The 19,903-nt window shown below is 37.6% G+C and overlaps 1 protein-coding gene across 2 annotated transcripts in view; it reads left to right on the top strand.

The window, feature by feature from the left end:
- The window catches only part of NdufA3 (NADH:ubiquinone oxidoreductase subunit A3), a 79,925-nt gene that overhangs the window by 50,924 nt on the left and 9,098 nt on the right, over nt 1–19,903 (top strand). Inside the window, exon 4 of one of the 2 annotated variants that reach the window (XR_014442182.1) lies at nt 2,137–2,262. Coding sequence is in view for 1 of the 2 variants with exons in the window: in XM_083128961.1 (XP_082985087.1) it covers nt 2,137–2,180 (44 nt within the window). In the remaining variant the exon portion in view is untranslated. Of the gene's footprint in view, nt 1–2,136; nt 2,306–19,903 lie in introns of those variants that run through there. The other variant, XM_083128961.1, reaches the window with a different exon arrangement.

The raw sequence follows: 19,903 nt of genomic DNA on the forward strand, positions 1-19,903 counted from the left end.
TGAAGCCATTGAAATAGCTGTCTGGACCCTTATACTTATACCCCCCCTCTCTCTCACTCACTTACTCTCATACACATTCCCCCCCTTCACATTAATTTTTCATATGATATTTTTCTTCTTCACAAAAACGATTTTTAGTCACAATAAAGAAGAAAAGCTTGTAAGTTAAAGAATTGTCATAACATATGTTATACATGTAACTTCCAAAAAATGCCCTCCTCACCCGCATACATTCGGAGTTATGTGCTATTGTCCCGGTGCCTTAAATTATACCAGAACGTCAGTTACGCAAAATATTTACCAATTCCCCCGTTTATCTTTGATCTTTATCCTTTATTTGTTATTTCCATTTTTTACATGATGGTATAATTTAATATACCAGAAAAAGGACCAATGATTATTTGGAGACCAGAATAATTATTGGTTTACATACGTACAATAGCGTTAGTAGGGTTAAAATGTTAATTAGGTCTATAATTATTAATTTTAAGATCTTAAAGTTAGAGAGAACAGGGTAGTAATCAGAGGTTAATATTAGTGTAAAATATATGAAATGGGATAAAAGAGTTATTAGGTTAGGGAATTAAAGTTGACAAAATTACTAATTGGGAGTGGTACGAAGTTTAAAAGCCTCTATTTGTTGTTAATTTTTATCAGTAAAAGTTCGTCATCGCCATGAATTAGTACAGGTCTAGTATGAAGTGTGGAGATTAGTAAATTCAAGACGTTTAAGGGGCGGGGGAGAGTGTGTCTTACTGGAATCGCAGTAGGAGAAGTGGGTACTGGGGAACATCAGTATGACAAGGACCTCCTGGAGGCCAGAGGAATGAGAAATCCAGGATGCATCACTAGGGTGTCTCGTAAAAAGTATTGCATGGTGTTACAGGGTGTTATCTATTAGTGGTAGTGATATTATCGTATGCTCTAGGTCGAATCCTTACTGTGATAATTTGATGGCTTTTAACAGGCAGCCCGGCTGGTCTCATTGTCATCTACTTCCTTCTTCTTTCCAGCCAAATGAATTGAATGATCTTCTGTGCATTGCTTCCTTGAGTGCTTCTAGGTCTTCTTGTTTGTTTCTGCTTTTCTCTGTGTTCTTAAGCATTCGGATCTTCTCTGTTGTTGGTTAGGTATGATGGGTGGGTGGCAGGGGGGGGGGGGGGATGGTTAGGGATTTGTGTTCCGAGACGTAAGAGTTCCTCTTTTCAGATTAAGTCTGCTAGTTGGTTAAGTTGGTAGAAATTATTGGATCTTATGAGCTGATAGGTGCCAAAGGTTTGCAAGAAATCTCTCAATTGATCGATGAAGGGGTTTGTAGTAGGACAATTAAATATTTTGTGTTCTGGAGAGTCTGGAGGATAGTTTATTTCCCTTTCTAGACAAGGTTTAGCATAGTACAGCCCCCTCTTCCCCCCCAATCACCACCACTGCTCCCAACATAGTGTTTTCTTTCTTCTGTTCCTGTTAGTCCCTGTTGATGCACAGATGTCACATGAAACATCGTTTTAGTGTGTGATATGTTTGTATAAGATATATATGCTTTCTGCATGTTTTGTGGGAATCTTCTTGAATCAATATTTCTGAACTTGTAACCTCATTTGGACATCCAGTTCATGACGTTCATCTTCAGTCCTCCTTCAAGCAATTGAATTCAGCAATCCATGACTGAATGGTTTTAAATGAAGGAGAAGAGCCATCAAGAACAGGACCTAACTTAGCTTTGATCTGTGAGGCTTGTTTTCCCGTTTAAAAATAAAATTTTATGACAGCAGGAACCTCTTTTCTGTCCATGTTCTTTCTTTTTTTTTTTGTTTCTTTCTTTTTGGACAAGGGGAGGGGGGGGGGGGAGGATTCCTTGCAGTGTCTTCTATTTGGAATAGCCAATCAAAGAAAACACAGCACACAGAACTGAAACATGCCTCCAAGCTCATCTGAAGCATGGAACAAAATGGTGGTAGAATTTTTCTGTTCATATTGATGCCATTTGTGCTTCATTTACATTGCTGCCATACAACCCTAGTATGTTTTCCTACATGTTTTAGTAATGAACTGCTTATTTCTTATTAATTAGAAATCTACTGCTTGTTCCTTGGTGTGAATTTGATTCTATAAAGAATATTTCTTTTCTCTTTTCAGTTTATCGACCAGATGATCCAAGGGCAAAGAACATAAAGGAATAGAATAGATAATTATTAGTGTATTTGTAGTTAATGTTATGATGTAAAACCTCAATGTGTGGATTTTTTTAAAAATGAAAAGGCAGTAAGTGTAAATAACTTTATTTCAATAAAAAATGTACAGAGAATGCTTACATAGTGTAATTTAGTGAAGTAATTTTGTTAATTGAAGGGCTCAGGTGTAAAACATGGACATTTTGGTAATTTTTGAGTTACAAAGTAAAATTTTCAATTTTCAAGTGAAATTGCCATGTTATACAATTTGTATTAGACTTAGTGAAGCCTTGTGAAATTGGTTAACACAACACGAAAGCAATTTATCTACAGTGTAGCTTCTAATAACCTTTTTTCTTAATGAACTCAGAAATCACCAAAATGTCACTTGCCATGTTTTACACTCGAGCCCTTCAATTGCAAAGACCAGAAATTCATATTTGCATGAGCTTTTGCTTAACTCTTTCTTCAATCTGCCCATACTTATTGCATATCCAAATTAGTTTTATGATTTAATATATTTTATTATGTTGTATTCTGGTTAGTGGATAGTTACATAACACTAAAGTCCATGGCAGAACAGCCCTCTGAGGACCCTGGATGGCCAAGCAGCTTTTTATTGAGTGATACAAAGTCTGCTCATTGACTTTCAATTGTCTTGTTTTCTGTGGCTTTCCAGACTGCATCCTGCTTTTCAATTAACTTCCCAATTTTTGTGCTCGTAAGAGCCACAGTGCTCTAGTCTGTAGGGGGTGTGACTGCTACGTGGGAGACCCAGGTTCAATTCCTGGGCTGGGTAATCGAAGGTCGGAATTTTTCCGGCCTTGTCCCTGCATAAAGCTGCTTTGAAGTTCACCCAGCTTCAAATAAATGGGTACCAGGCGGTAAAGGTGGCTGGAGAGTGGTGCTGATCACATCACATCCAAAGTTGTTGAGATCAAGAATGTATGTGGCCTTCCATACATCTCCTAAATGTGCATTCATGGCAAGGTGCTGTATGCATGGGGAACTTCATTGTTGTGCCCATGATGCTGCATCAGACCACCTAACCTATTTTCATGAGCTCCAAAAACTACCAAACCTAACTCATATGAGTTTAACAGTAATCTAAACTACAAGTTATTGCTTCACAATTATGCATCTTGGACCTCCCTGATGGTGTAGTGGTAATGCTGTTGTTGCTGTTGTTGTTTGATTTTAGTGGGAGACACGTAGCACAGTGAACTTGAACAATTATGTATCTCAACATAATGTACCATAATCATGCATAATTTACTTTCTTTAGTTTACAAATTCAAATTATTCATTTCCGTGGATGGGGTTCAGCTTGAGGCTGTTCTGCCACTTAAACGAAGTCACAGAATACGTTTAAACTTACATTTCTGATGTGTATTAATATAGTATAATATAAAATTTAAGATTTACTCAGACTACTACCATTGATCAACTAATCGCTATACATATTATATAAATAGAAATCATAAAAAAAGTGCTGGAAATAGCACACACATAAAATACATAAAAAGATATACAAGCATACAGGTTATGTCACAGGGTTTAAACATAGTCTCTGCTCTGCTCGAAAGAAATTCCTTACTTCCTTTTGAAAGTATTCTCTTGTAGATTTTGGTTTTTTACTGACACAAATGAAAAGTAGGATTTATAGGCTTGTGTGCTGCAGAATGAGAGATAAATTTTGAAATTGCTTCTTATATGGTGGATTTTATACAACAGGTTGCTAGATTTGATAATTATATATATGGGATATTCCATATCGAAGTGACACTGAATTTCAATATTTAAAATTAAATGCAATGCTGTAACTTTATTCTAACTTGTGGGTGTACAATATAAAGTTGTCATTTGGATAAAAATGCAAGTATTATACATAACTACGAGGTGCGGCTAGAAAAAAACTGGACTGTTGCTACAAAATCTTTTATTGGTTATTTTGTACAATATGAACATTATCCTCTTCAAAGTATACCCCTGAACTATCGATACACTGCTCCATATGAATCTTCCATTGCTGGAAGCAGTGCTGGAAATCATTTTCTGAAACCATTTCATGACCTCTGTCGCTTTTGTTTTCACAGATTCTACGGTTGTAAATCTAGTTCCTTTTAATGCTGATTTGACCTTTGGGAATAAAATAAAGTCGCACGGATTGAGGTCTGGCAAATAGGGTGGATGTTCTAACAATAGGATCCCATGCTTAGTCAAAAAAACATTGACTGACAATGCCGTTTGGACAGGAGCATTGTCCTGATGAAGAATCCATGACTTGCTTTTCCACAAATCAGGTCATCGTCGTCTTGGTCGCTCACGAAGGGTCGTCAGCACTGTAATGTAATAATGTTGGTTGCTTTGCAATAGCTTAAATACTCAAGCAACGATCTTTTTGAATCAATTCACTGACATTTGCAATGTTTGATTCCGTTTTTTACTTGCAAAGCCGTCCAGGATGCGAGTTGTCCATGATCACTTCTCATCCCTCTTTAAACCTTTGAAACCACTCAAACACTTGCGTGCGTAATAAGCACTCATCTCCATGTACTTCCTTCAACAAACCATAAGTTTATGTAGCAGATTTTCAGTTTCATAAGAGACATCAAATTAATATGCTGTTCCACTTTCACACTTAATATTTTTCTGACGGAGCACAGATGTATGGTTCACTTCGTCCACAAGCTACAGCGGAACTGATCGCCGCACACCCTGGGAAATCGCACAGTCCATAGGCAAAATATCACGTTATGGACTCATGCACCGCTTGACCTTGACATGCTTGCCGTTTTTCGACAGCAACATCAATCCGGATTTTTTGTAGCCACACCTCGTAAGTTAGAATGTAGGAAGTATTTTACATATTGTTAGTTTATTTTAACTTTTTGATTTACCTTTTATTTTTATTGTGTCCCACCCGTGACACCAAAAAACAATTACCATACTTGCCGGAGTATAAGATGCACTTCTTTCCTTTTAAAATGAGTCTGAAGAACAGGGTGTGTCTTTATGCCGATACTAAGTTTTTGATTACATTCATTTCTGGAAATTTTCTCTGTTATCAGTTTGACGATTTCCTTGTGGTGTGTGGCAAAGAAGATTAAAATGAATTCTTTTCTATTTAGATTAGTAGGTTTACGGCTGAGCTGATATTGATATCAATCGGTATCGGTAAGTATTGGTTAAATTTGTCCACCGATACCGTCTGATACCATTAGTTTTGAATCGCTAGCCCGTGACTACGAGCAACATTTGTCAATTTCAAAAGTTTGTTTACCCTTCCTCAAAACATGTTGCGGACTAGCAGAAGTTCCGCACGAAGTTTTTCCGAGAAATGCTTGACAAACCGCCACCGGGAAGCAGATGATTGACAAGATCAAAGGCAAGGGCTAGTGAAAGCTGGGACCAAACGTCTCTGAAGACATGTAAGTACCTGGCAAAGGCTGTCCGAAAATAAAGTAAATCATACATTTCCAAACTTGTGAGGTAAGAAAGATGGACATTTTTAAAACCAGCATTACTATCATTCTGGGCTGTTTCCGGGTCAGATGATTGAGGATATTTTTGGAAGGATGGGTGAAGGTCACAATTCACTGTTTTATCTACATTCAAGTGGGGAGGGAGGGTTGTGGATTCAACAATTTCTTCTTGTACTCTTTCATTCTGTGTAAGGGGGCAGTATTCCCCAGAGAAGACTTCTTGCCGTAGAACCTGATGACAGCAGGGTGGAGGAATCACGAGAGGTCAACGGCCAGGAAAGGCTTGTGTCCCAGAAGAAAAGTGTCACCGGGGGTCATGATGCTCACCATGGGGAGCTTCAAATGAGAGGTCGCAATTGTCGAGCCAGGACACAGCCGGAAATAGCAGAGACTGAGGTTTGGAGCAAAAGACGCAGAGAATGGCCCCTGGACTCTGCAGCGGAGGGGAAAAAGGTCCAACGGGAACAACAGGTGTGTGCCAGGGATTCAGATTTAATTTGTGCCGATGTGTGTGATGTTTCGGGTTGCAGACATCCAAGAGTGATGGACAAGGAGAGGCCTTCGGTTCGGAGCTCCAACTGAAATCAGATATGTGTAGGTTAGTTCCCAGAACAATTGCTAAAGGGAGGCAATTTGGGCGAGGCACAGGACAAAGATTGAACTGGAACGTTGAGGGCTGAAGAGAAAGTTGCACCAAGAGGAGCTTAGAGAATTGGTGCAGTCCTTCGCTATTGTCGATCTTCCAGAAAGCTGGGAGGCTGCTGAGGACATTCCTGACAATCTGATATTTATGAGTTTTAGTAAATGTGGAGGGAGTAAGACAAAATGGGGGCATAACTTTGTACTTTTCAAAGCAGAGTGGGAGGGGAAAGTAACGCTACTACTTTTAATAGGATAGGATTCTGGGGACACTCTTTGCACTGGGGTTTTGTCTCTTGTAAGTTTCTTATGTAACTGTTGGTATCCACCGATACCGCAACTATTGCAAATGACAGAAAATGATGGACAGCATTGCATAAAGAGATCCGGCTAGATAAACGTTATTTTAATAACCGTATTTGCATATATTTTTACGTCGCTTTTCTCCCTCTCCAGGTTAACCTAAATGAAAAGACTGAATAGCGTTTACATGAAATTAAAAAATATATAATCCACCGATATTTTGGTGTAACTGCAACACTTTAAAAAGTCTTTCAACGTTTCAAAAACTCTTTCTTTGCATCCTCTGGGCTACAGAGAAGTTCACATTAAAAAAATACAAAATGTCTCAAGACATTTTAAAGTGTTTTAATGTTACATGAGAATAATTTGGGAGTTATTTCACGTGATTAACAGAATGTGATGTGATGACCCGGTAACTAGCCATTTTTATTTTATACTTGAATTTACAAGTATCGGTATCAGTGAGAGTATCGACATCGGTATCAGTTCAAAGTGGTATCGGCTCAGCCGTAGTTAAGTTATTTGTTGAAAGTATTACCTACATATTACTTTATATTTGAAGTACTGTAAATTAATTATAAATTCAGTGATAAAGATTTTTCCTCAAAAATGTACACGAAAGTCTTATTCTCCGGCAAATATGGTAATTACTTCTTTAACTGTTCAGTTTTCTCTTCAACTCCACTAGAATATTCAAAGGTCAATTACCGTCAGTCATCTTAAACAATTTGTTTTTCATAATTTGAAAATTCACAGAAATTAAAGTAAATTTCTTAAGTAAAGAGGCAGTGTTTCGTCTGTCCCACCTAAGACACAAAATTGCTCAATTATAGCTATAAATCTGGGAAAGTATTTTAAGGGTAGTTATGTTTAATCAACAGTGTTGTTTCTTATTTCATTGCACAGGAACTGTAAGAAAAATGTCCCATATATAAGCCAATATGTAAGCAGTAGTCACCTACAATACATATTCGAGATATTATGCAAGCAATTTGACGTTTTTGAATATTTATTTGGTACAGCATTGCAGTAGTCTAGAAATGGATATATCAGAGAGAATACTCTTATTACAGGATGGACACTGATCGTTTTTCCCATTGACTTGAGTAATTTTAACCATCGGGGGAGGGAGAAAGATCAAATAAGTTGGCATTGAAATATTCTACTTTCATATCCAAATTTTTCAGTATTGAATATTTTTATCCAGTTCATTTTATCTACATCCTTCACATATTTGTTATAATCAACATCATGGTATTGCTGTTGTATATAATTCTGTTAATGCTTTCTGGTTTGTTACGTGCAATTACAATATGTGTCATTCTACAGTTTGTTGCTGACCAGATAAATTTATGACTTAGCCTTGGAGGTTGTTCTGGTCGGTTTGTTGAGTACAGTATTTGCTTTAATTGAAATTTAATGAGTTCCAAATGTAAATTAGTCAGCATTATCAGGATGTAAGAAGTTAATATTGAAATATCCCGCTATAAGAAGTTCATTAATTAAAGGATACATTTTGGTCAGTATATCTTCTAAAATTGACAAGTACATGTATGCTTATGCCTGTATATTGCAAAAATACCAAGATGTTATTTTTTAATTTCAACTGTAGTTGCAAGGTAATCAATGTCGAAGTTTTCTTAAACTGCAAAAAATTAGTGAATGCAGTTTTAGTCTCTCCAGTGCATGCTGTAATTGCAGTCAAAGCATATGAAGTCATAGCCTGGAATTGTCAATTCCTTATCTGTAGGGACATGAAGTTTTCGTTTTAACGATAACACCGGAAAGTTGAGGAAAGCAAAATAAAGTATTTAAAATGTATTTTGGTAGGTAAAGGAGGCAAGTTTTCGGTGTTTCGGAATCGGAAAACTATGCTAATTCTGCCATTGTTCAGAGTAACACCAAATTTTACACTTTAACGCGAAAAATACTGCGAAATATGCAATATAAACTGGGGATAACACTTCTTTGATTAAAAAAAAAAATCTACCTGAAGCGTTAATCTCTCATTTGTAGTCTAGCTGGTGATAGTTCGATCCAAGAAATTTTCATGCTTCATTTATTGCATTTTGTCTGCGTTTAACCTCGTCCTGAAATAGAATTTGCTCCCAGAAGGAAAATTTCTAAGGAATGGGAAAATTTTCAGGGAGAAGCACCTGTTCTGTTTAGGAAATGGGGGTGGGGGAGGGCGTGTATGTGTGTGTACACAATAGGGATGGGCAGATCCAGATCCTGGCGGATCCAAAATCTGGATCCGGCTTGTTCTGGATCCTAAGGATCCGGAATTTTCAGATCCGGATCCGGATCCGGTACTTTCAAATCCGGATCCAGAACTTTCGGAACTGGATCCAGAACTTTCGGATCCGGATCCTGTACTTTTGGATCTGGATCCGGAATTTTTAGATCCGGATCCATTTTGCCATCCCACATGCGCTTCTTTGGAAAGTAAGAATGTGCTTATAACATATTGTTACCTGCTAATATACATATATATATAATATACATACACATATATATATATAGTGTGTATGCGCGCGTGCTTGATTTGTAATTAATTAATACACTTACAAGAGAGGTCTAAGTCTCCCCCTCCGATTTCCATGAAACTTGGCAGGTGTATAGAGCCCCCCCCTCAAATGTCAAGATGAGGAGAAATTGAAGTGGGGATCTGACTCCGAAACCACGTAAATATGGCATAGGAAGAAACAGGGGGCATAGAGCCTCTCTATACACCTGTCAAATTTCATGGGAATCGGAGGGGGACACAGGGGTCAGATGATCCCCACGTCAATTTGTCCTCATCTTGACATTTGAGGGGATAATGCCCCCTAAAACAGTTTTTAGCTGAAACAAAAAAAAACACGTATTTCTTCCTTCGGGCCCCTCTATACACCTGCCACGTTTCATGGAAATCAGAGGGGAACACAGTGGTCAGATCCCCACTTCAATTTGTCCTCATCTTGACATTTGAGAGGAGGTTGCCCCTAGAACAAATTTTTTGCCGAAACAAAAAAACACGTATTTCTTCATTTGGTCCCGTTTATATACACACCTGCCAAGTTTCATGGAAATCGGAGGGGGACACAGGGGTCAGATCCCCACTTCAATTTGTCCTCATCTTGACAATTGAGTGGGTTTCGCCCTGTAAAACCGTTTTTTAGCTGAAACAAAAAAAAACACATATTTCTTCATTTGGGCCCCACTATACACCTGCCAAGTTTCATGGAAATCGGAGGGGGACACACAAGTCAAATGCCCACTTAAATTTGTCCTCATATTGACATTTGAGGGGGTTTTGCCCCTTAAAACAGTTTTTTAGCCGAAACAAAAAACACGTATTTCTTCATTTGGGCCCGTTTATACACACACTTGCCAAGTATCATGGAAATCGGAGGGGGACACAGGGGTCTGATCCTCACTTCAATTTGTCCTCATCTTGACGTTTGAGGGGGTTTTGCCCCCTAAAACCGTTTTTTAGCTGAAACAAAAAAAACACGTATTTCTTCCATTGGGCTCACTATACACCTGCAAAGTTTTATGGAAATCGGAGGGGGGGACATACGTCAAATGCCCACTTAAATTTGTCCTCATATTGACATTTGAGGGGGTTTTGCCCCCTAAAACCGTTTTTTAGCTGAAACAAACAAACACGTATTTCTTTCATTGGGCCCCACTATACACCTGAAAAGTTTTATGGATATCGGAGGGACACAGGGGTCAGATCCTCACTTTAATTTGTCCTCATCTTGACAATTGAGTGGGTTTCGCCCTGTAAAACCGTTTTTTAACTGAAACAAAGAAAAACCACGTATTTCTTCCTTTGGACCCCACTATACACCTGCCAAGTTTCATGGAAATCGGAGGGGGACACATACGTCAAATGCCCAATTAAATTTGTCTTCATATTGACATTTGAGGGGGTTTTGCCCCCTAAAACCGTTTTTTAGCTGAAAAAACATGTATTTCTTCCATTGGGCCCCACTATACACCTGCCAAGTTTCATGGAAATCGGAGGGGGACACATCGTCAAATGTCCACTTAAATTTGTCCTCATATTGACATTTGAGGGGGTTTTGCCCCCTAAAACTGTTTTTTAGCTGAAACAAAAAAACATGTATTTCTTCCATTGGGCCCCACTATACACCTGCCAAGTTTTATGGAAATCGGAGGGGGACACATCGTCAAATGTCCACTTAAATTTGTCCTCATATTGACATTTGAGGGGGTTTTGCCCCCTAAAACCGTTTTTTAGCTGAAACAAAAAAAACACGTATTTCTTCCATTGGGCCCCACTATACACCTGCCAAGTTTTATGGAAATCGGAGGGACACAGGGGTCACCGAAAATTTGTAAAGCATTAAATTTCTTATAATGTAGAACTACTACTTTTTAGAATATCTTCCAGCATCTACCGAGGTCAGATCCTCACTTCAATTTGCCCTCATCTTGACATTTGAGGGGATTTTGCCCCCTAAAACCGTTTTTTAGCTGAAACAAAAATAACACGTAATTCTTCCTTTGGGCCCCACTATACTGCCAAATTTCATGGAAATCGGAGGGGGACACTTAGATAACCTCCCTTGTTAGTCTTACACTTTGTAATTATTTATCACTGCATATATTATAATGTTTTATTTTAATTTGTAAAACTGTAACTGTAGAACAATTGTATAATTTTTGTATAACATTTCTATCTTGTTATATGTGTTAAAGGTTTCATCCTGGAATGGAATGTCTCACATTTATGTGTGTTTTCATTTCCAATACATTCGAATGAATACATATTCGTTTCAATGGCATTTACAAAATCACCTCTGACATTTGTGCACGAGTGTGTTAGCCGATGCGTAGCAAAGTATTTTAGGAATAACACTGAAAAAAATTCTTGTAGGACTAACTAATGAAACATTTCTTTGTAATCGAAGATCATAATACCTTTTAAGGTGTGGTAATATTATAATGGGATTGAGATACAAAACTCTTGGATCCGGATCCAGATCCGGAACTTTTGGATCCGGATCCAGATCCGTAACTTTTGGATCCGGATTTTTCAGATCCGGATCCGTTTGGCCATCCCTAGTACACAATACAGTATTTTGAGGTCGCAGAGGGATTTTTTGGCATCGTTAGGGAAATGTCATGTGTATGATTGTGTTCAAAGATTTGGGTGTTATCATTCAATAAACATTTCATATTTTGTGGCTGATGAGATGAAAAAGTTTTCGAAATGGAAGAAATTTGGTAATTTCTCACAAAGGTAAGCCATAATTTTTTGTCATTAAAAACTAAGATTTGTCTCAATTTTCCAGAACTAAAACAATGTGAAAATCTTAAGCAAAAAAGTAAAAATGCATGTAAAAATAACACAGTTTTAAAATTAATATCACCGAATTTTACCCTAAACTGTGAAAAATAACACCGAATTGCAGTAAAAAATAATATCAAAATTGAGGGGAAAATAGAATAAAAACTTCACATCCCTACTTATCTGTCATACTGCTAGTTAAACAAATTTCTGTTATCCTGTTTCTGCAAGTTTGATATACACTTCCTGAAGTTTTGGGAATAATGAATTGATGTTAACATTTGTAATTTTGAGGTCCAACGAGCAACCAGTTTTGTCATCAGTAAGAGGGTAGTAGAGGACATGTCCTACAGCAATTGGATTCACTTGTAAGGGTTTGATAGTTTCTATAAGTGACATACCTAGTCGTGCCATAAGTTCTGTCCCTAAGTGCATGAGCTCCACACTGGCCATTCGACTGACGTCCGCGACCAGCTGTGTTTACAATAGGTCGTGCGCATCCTGTAGCGTAAACCAGTTCCTAGTTTGTGGCGTTCACTTGTCCAGTTAACATGGAGTGGGGCAGGAAGGAGAATCAGATCGCTGTGATCGCGTTGCATAAGTGCAACAAGTCACCGGTGGAGATTTTCAATCTTTAAAGCCATTGCAAATTACGCAAAAATTTGTGTATCGGTGCATCAACCGGTTCAACGATATCTCCTCTATCGATGACAGAGCTAGAAGTAGCCGTCCGTGCACTTCACGGACGCCAGCAGCTGTGAAAGCCGTAGCTGCTTGAATTCGTTGAAATTCTCTACGAAAACAGAAACTTATGGCACGGGAGATGGATATACCGAAGAGGACGATGTCCCGCATCATCAAAGAGGACCTTAAACTTGGGGCTTACAGAAGAACCACGGGACAACTGCTGACACCTGCTCTGAAGAAGATACAAACCACAAGAGCCAAGAGGTTACTCCAGCGGTATGCGGACGGGAAACACAGGCGAATCCTTTTCACTGATGAAAAAATTTTCACCGTACAAGAAAAATTCAACCGGCAAAATGACAGGATTTATGCCCACAGTTCTCGGGAAGCTGCCGACAAACTTCCTAGGGTCCAACGAGGCCACCACCCAGCTTCAGTCATGATTCAGTCAGCTTTTCTGGTGAAGACTGGACATTCCAGGAAGACTCCGCGCCGGCACACAGGGCGAAGATGAACCAGCAGTGGTTGGCCAACCATGTTCCCAACTTCATAGCCGCAGAGGATTGGCCCTCTGGAACCCCGGTTCTCAACCCACTGGACTACTGCCTTTGGAACTCCTTAGAGGAGAAGGTCTGCAAGAAATCTCACTGCAATATTGAGTCGCTTAAGGCCGATTTAGTGAAAGCAGCCGCTTCCATACCCCAAGATGTGGTGCGTGCCGTGATTGACGCGTGGCCTCAACGATTGAAGATGTGTGTGCAGGCCAAAGGAGGCCACTTTCAATAGACTATGTTTTGTTTCGTTCCTGTGTCCCTCATGTACACTTGGCAATAAAGGATTTAGTGTACTACAACATTTTGTGTTACTTACACCTATTGGAATGGGGGACAGAACTTATGGCACAACTAGTAGGGTGACCAGACGTCCTCTTTTATCCGGACATGTCCTCCTTTTTAGGTGTCTGTCCGGGGTCCGGGCATTTTAGAAATCGGTAAATGTCCTCCTTTTTCGGAAAGATTGATTGATCCATTGAGTTGGTGTTTTAAGTCCACTTATGCACAGTAAGGCTAATTGGGACTGGACCTACAGTTTAAAGTTGGATCCGAACCACTATGCGTCTCCACCAGGTATCGAACCCGGGGCCCCTTGATTACAATGCGACGACGCTACCACTGCCTCATCGGAGAGGCCCCTTTTTCGGAAAGAGGCAGCATCGACTATAGCGAATGTGCTGCACAGGCAATGTATCAATACCGACGATCATAATTTGCTATTTTACATGAGGTGCATGAACACATTTGTGTGCTTAAAATTATAGATACTCTTAGTTATGATTGTTAGATGTTAGAGCATTTATTAGAAGATTGCTTTCTGTGTTTAAAGGTAAGAGGAAATTATTGAAAGTGCTGAAAAAGATGGATTTGTTAAAGAGGTAGAACAATATATGTTGCTTGTGAGTCTTGTTGATGAATTTGAATGATTTAAGTGAAGGAATAAAACAAATCGGAAATACAGTGATGTTAAAAAATGTATGGAAATCTATGGTTTAAATTAAAGGAATTTATATTGATGATGTTAAAGTTTTTACTAATTTTTCATCTTAAAGCAGTTTGTTGGTGGTAATTCTGAATTAGAAAATGTAAATGAGAAATAGACTAAATATTTCCATTCAAGTAAGTCTGCCGAATGTTATTCAGAACTACTCAAAATATAGCAAAATATTTATTTTCTGTGCCGCGACAACTTAATACAAATGTTGAGAGAATTTTGTCACAAATATCAACAAATTGTTGGAGAAAGTCAGATCTCGTACCCCTGCGGAACGAAAAACTTACTTACCTGAGGGGGCTCAAAAGCCCATATTTTGTTTTATCACTAAAATTCAAGAAACCGTCACTGCTTGTCTTGTTGTTTATATAAATACAGATGCCGGCGGAGTGGTTAACACATCACGCTACGTGCATCCATTCATCACTCATCTCCATCTTTGCAAATTAGCCAAAAGTGGCACAAAAAGCGAAGTAAAATAAAGAAAATCAACCAAAATCAATCAAGATAAGTACAGTTATTTAATAATTTTAATAATTACAAAAATTAACATCATAAATGAGAAAAATAACCACTTGTTGTATGATTGTCACACACACATTTTATACACTGAACCTCACAAAAACAATATTATTTATCGATCAAAGTTTTTTTTCGTGTTTATGTAGTTGCTGTTATTTATAAATAATTATTACTATAAAATACCATTGTTACTAACCATTTGTGCACTGCCATTATCAATGGCACGAATAACATGCATCCAATAAAAGGGGAGTTGCCTGATAGCCCAACCAAGTGAATTTTCCCTTTACGTTGCATTTTATGTCTTTATGAACAAATGTAATACCGAAATATTTTGAACACTCTAGGGAACATTGTAATTTATTTTTAATTTTTTTTTCTAAAAATATTCAGTTGAAAAATCTAAGAAGTAGACAGCCCCCCCCCCTTTTTTTTGGATAAGCTAAGGTTAAGGGTAGGTGTCCTCTTTTTTTTGGGTTTTGTCCTCCTTTTTAGCCATGCTCTGTCCTCTTTTTTGAATGTATGTGTCTGGTCACCCTAACAACTAGGTATATACAGTATTTGTCGTAGTGTTGAAATTCCACCACCGCAACTGCCAAACACATGAAATACAACAATCATAAAAGTCAGAAAGGTATATACCAGATACATAACTCTCACCAGAGTTGTTCATGGTCTAGGAACCCATAAATTTTAATGCATTCTATGGAGTTCCGCAACAGGATCGGAACTTTTTTTCTCTCACAATTTCAATTTGTTTCATGTTCCATATTATTTCATTGAAAAAAGGTTCCTGGACCATATTTAAATTGATCTGGAAAAATAGTTCCTGGACCGTATTTAAATTGATCCACAAAAAAGGTTCCTGGACCATATTTAAATTGATCTGGAAAAATAGTTCCTGGACCGTATTTAAATTGATCCACAAAAAAGGTTCCTGGACCATATTTAAATTGATCTGGAAAAATAGTTCCTGGACCGTATTTAAATTGATCCACAAAAAAGGTTCCTGGACCATATTTAAATTGATCTGGAAAAATAGTTCCTGGACCGTATTTAAATTGATCCACAAAAAAGGTTCCTGGACCATATTTAAATTGATCTGGAAAAATAGTTCCTGGACCGTATTTAAATTGATCCACAAAAAAGGTTCCTGGACTGTATTTAAATTGATCTGGTAAAAAAGTTCCTCGACTATATTTAGATTGATCGGGGAAAAAGGTTCCTGGACCGAATTGAAATACTTTGCAGATAAAAAGGTTCTTTACTGTCCAGAATCCATTTATTTACTCTTGCTGATTTTCTCTCCTGGACAGGAATTGAATTTATTTAAAATTCCTGGACCTTTAACAACCCTGGCCCACAAAAATTAAAGAAACACATGTCGTTATGCCCTTCTCACATGAATTAGACATCAACTACGGACAGGCACACCTCACCGCATCAGGATCCCTCTGTTGCAGCAGCTGGTACCAAGGAGCAGCAAAGCCACGGATGAAAAGGCAATAAGAGATAACCATGTGGCCTGCCACAAAACAATACATGACAGATACTTCTTTTCCTGAGAAGATTGTGCCAGTGGCCACCAATATGAATGGAATAAAAAGAAAGGAAGAAACATTTTGCATGGATAAATAATTACTTTCTTCCAGTATATTAATTTGATACTGCATCTCTAATCCCTAAAACATGAGTAAGATACACTTTTGTGGTTTCCAGAGAAGTTTATTTAATTCTTGAGGCTTATTGTTTGTCACCCAGTAACAAATGAACATAACTATAGCGGGGACAGCCTAGGCTCCAGCACAGAGACCATCTTTATGGCAGTGACCCTCTGTTGCCACGTTTACCTACAAAGAAACTTGCTGTCAAGCAACCAATTAGGCCTATTGCTTTGGCAAGAATGAACAACAATAAAATCCCTCCTCCCTGAAGCAGCCAGCAGGGAAACAGGATTTTGTCAAAATATCCATTCTGTATTCTGTGCTGTGAATGGACACCGGTTGGTACTACGGCCAGAGAATAGAAACTTTATTCTCGAAAAAAGCACTGATTTTACTGAAAAAAGTCACAAGTACAATTAGAAATGAATGGGAACTATTCTCTCACTCAATGAAAAAAATACGAACTTGAAACACCATATATACTTTTCTTCTCAAGCTATTTCATCTTCATAAATTACAGGTAAATGAGAGCCTGGATTCAATATCCATGGATGCTAACATGTAAATAGTGTGGATTTAATTGTTGCTGTGTATCCAGTCACAGTTTTATATTTGTGTGTCTTACAATACACTCATTTTGATTGTTCAAGGTGCATAGAATCTTGATTGCATGTTCCGTAGTGTTTTACAACCGTCGGACAGTGAATCTGAAGTAGTAACTTTTGCAAATGTGAGCATAGAGGAAAGTGACAAATATGGGATAAGTTTGTGTAAGGAAGGCACATTCCTATGCTCTCTACAGATCAATAATTTACTATACTTTTCTGCCTTCTTAAATGTACAAAGAATGGTCACAGTTAAAACAAAGAGAATGAGTATGGTGATGGACAATTTGCTTGGTAATACTTATGCATCCCACTCTACAACTACTTTGCAAGGAGAATTGTAACATAGAACTTTGTTCTCATTTCTTTAAATACAAGTAGAGGAGACTGGGGTAGCACGATCCCCCTTGAAATGTGTACTTTCTGATTGCAAACATGTCAAAGGTAAGCAGTTTACATGATTTAATTTTGTTTGTTGCATTGCTGCTAACTAAACGTACTAATTAAAATTTATGATGAAAGAGCATTGGTTAAGCTTTAATAAACATGTCAAAACTTCTACTTAAATGTGTTCTTTGGCTGTTATAATGACTGACAATTTCCAGCATGGAGTTGGGGCAAACCGATCCCTGTAGGGGATCACTTGTACCAAGTGCGAAGAATGCAAGCAATGGGCCCATGAGAAATGTGCTGGATTGGAGGAAGATGACAATGCTTATATTTGTGACCTGTGTTCACAAAAAATTGGGCAATCCAAACGGAGGAGATTAAACTTTTATATAAAATTAAAATATGAATTTTATTTTAAGTTATTTTAACCATATTGTGTAATAAAAATTACACTGAATTAAATAAATTTTAGTTTTAAATTAACAAAATTTAATTAATTTTGTTTTCAATATATTTTTGGACAGTTTAAAACATAAAAAAATATATATTATGCCAAAGGATCACTTTGTTCCGGAGCCCGATGCAAACTGACCTTTTCACATAACCTTAAATTTTGCCCCATCCCTCTTCATTTTCAACATGGAAAATTTTGAAAAAATATATTACAGAAGTATAGTGGATGTGGGGGTAATGCCCCACACTTTCATGATCCGGTTGTGAGTGGGGTGATGTGATTGGCTTGGTGCCAATCACAGGGGAACACTTTACTTTACCTTTTTTTATATTACAGAAGTAAATAATGTGGCTTCATCTGTGCATGGTTTCAATATGTTTTATCCATAAAATGTGTTGTGTAGGAAGTGGCAAATCTTAAGGGAATCATGCTGCCCTGGTCTCCCCTATTTGCACAAAATCGAAATAAATTTGCACTTAATAAGAAACTCTACCTGAATCCCTTAAAAAATAAAGATGCACCGATACCGGAGCCAAGGTTCCCATCTCTCTGGCTTCTTTTCTTTGTTTTTTCTATTGTTTTTACTTGCTGCTTATGATCATTTACTAATTAGCTCTGTGTTACCCAATGTCAGAATTTGTATGTGTCCTTGCAGAATTGCTTGGACAGGTAAGGATTTCCAGGAATGCTGTCAAGAAATATTATGATATGTAAACATTTTATTTATTAAAAAAAAATCACAAAACCATCAATTTAAAATGGCCTCAGACTTTCAAGTTACAAAATACAAATGCTCTATCAGGTAATTAAAAAAACATTTTATGTGTCGTAAAATTATTTGGATATTGGTAGAATAAACCAAACTTTAAAAAAGAAATATAAATTAATACTGCCATGAATTTTTAATATTTCATTTAGTCTATTAAGCGCACTTCCCGAATATTTTTTGTGTAACTCATAATATTGCCTTTACCTCTCAATGCATGTTCTTGGGGTTTTCCTTTGAATGGATGAGAATTGTGTTGAGTTCTTGTTGAGATTTATCCTGGAAGTGTTTGATGTTCTTGCTTCACTTTTTAAAAGATTTTCTTTTTTTAACTACCGACACATATACAAGGCTACCAGCATTTTTTTTCTCAGGGGGCAGCAGTGGCTATAGTGGGGAGAACACTGAGCATCCCCCCCAATGGGATAATTTGCACAGGCATCCACCCACCCATTGAATTTTCTCCTTGATCCACGCATCCCCTCACCTTCCCCCAAACTGTTTTTTCCATAGAATTGCCCAGATTGATTTATTTGGGGGTGCCTAAAGGGCAGTTTCAATTGCCTATCTCTGTGGTTCCCAAAGTGGCACCATGGCTAGGTTTCAGGGGTGCCACGAAATGTTCTATTATTTCCGCTGAAATGATTATATTGTTCCAAATATTTGCTTATTTAGTACTTTTTACATTTAAATTGTTTCTGAATTTGAAATTTGTATATCTTTAACTAAGGCAAGAAACCTAACCACACTAACTGAGCATTGCAAGTGAGCGCCGTGGAAAAATCTTGAACACTAGGGGCACCGTGAAACGAAAAAGTTTGGGAACCTCTGGCCCTTCTGAACAATGTTAAACTAATTGTCGTAACTTCATGTTCCTTTTTCAAATAAATTATTAGGTGTATGAAGATGAAATTTGGACACTATCATCTACAAGCATTCATTATCACTTCAGCACAGGTTTTTCTATCATTGGGATGATATTGATAAAAAAAATATATACCAATTTTCAGTTTCAGATTGTATTATTATCCCCTTGGGACCTCAGTGCTCCATTATAATGTAAATCTAGAGTTGATACATGTTCTGGATTTTCTGGGACAGTTCCAGAATGGTATATCTTGTCCCAGTGTCCCAGAAAGTTTCTTTGGGTCACACTAATGTCTCAGAATCTGGTAGGAAAGCTGTCTAGTTCTCAGTCTGAGGGTGACCCTGATATACGGTAGAAATGTAATGTGTAAAGTGCTTTTAATTTTTAATAAACTGCCTTGGTCAGCAACTTTAGTGTATATAATAGTACTGTTTTCATACAGCAATATACTGAACATAATAAAAGATGTTAGTTGTACAATTATGTTACTGAAAAC

Source organism: Lepisma saccharinum, chromosome 9 (genome assembly GCF_977018435.1).
Source record: "Lepisma saccharinum chromosome 9, izLepSacc3.1, whole genome shotgun sequence".
NCBI lineage: Eukaryota > Metazoa > Arthropoda > Insecta > Zygentoma > Lepismatidae > Lepisma > Lepisma saccharinum.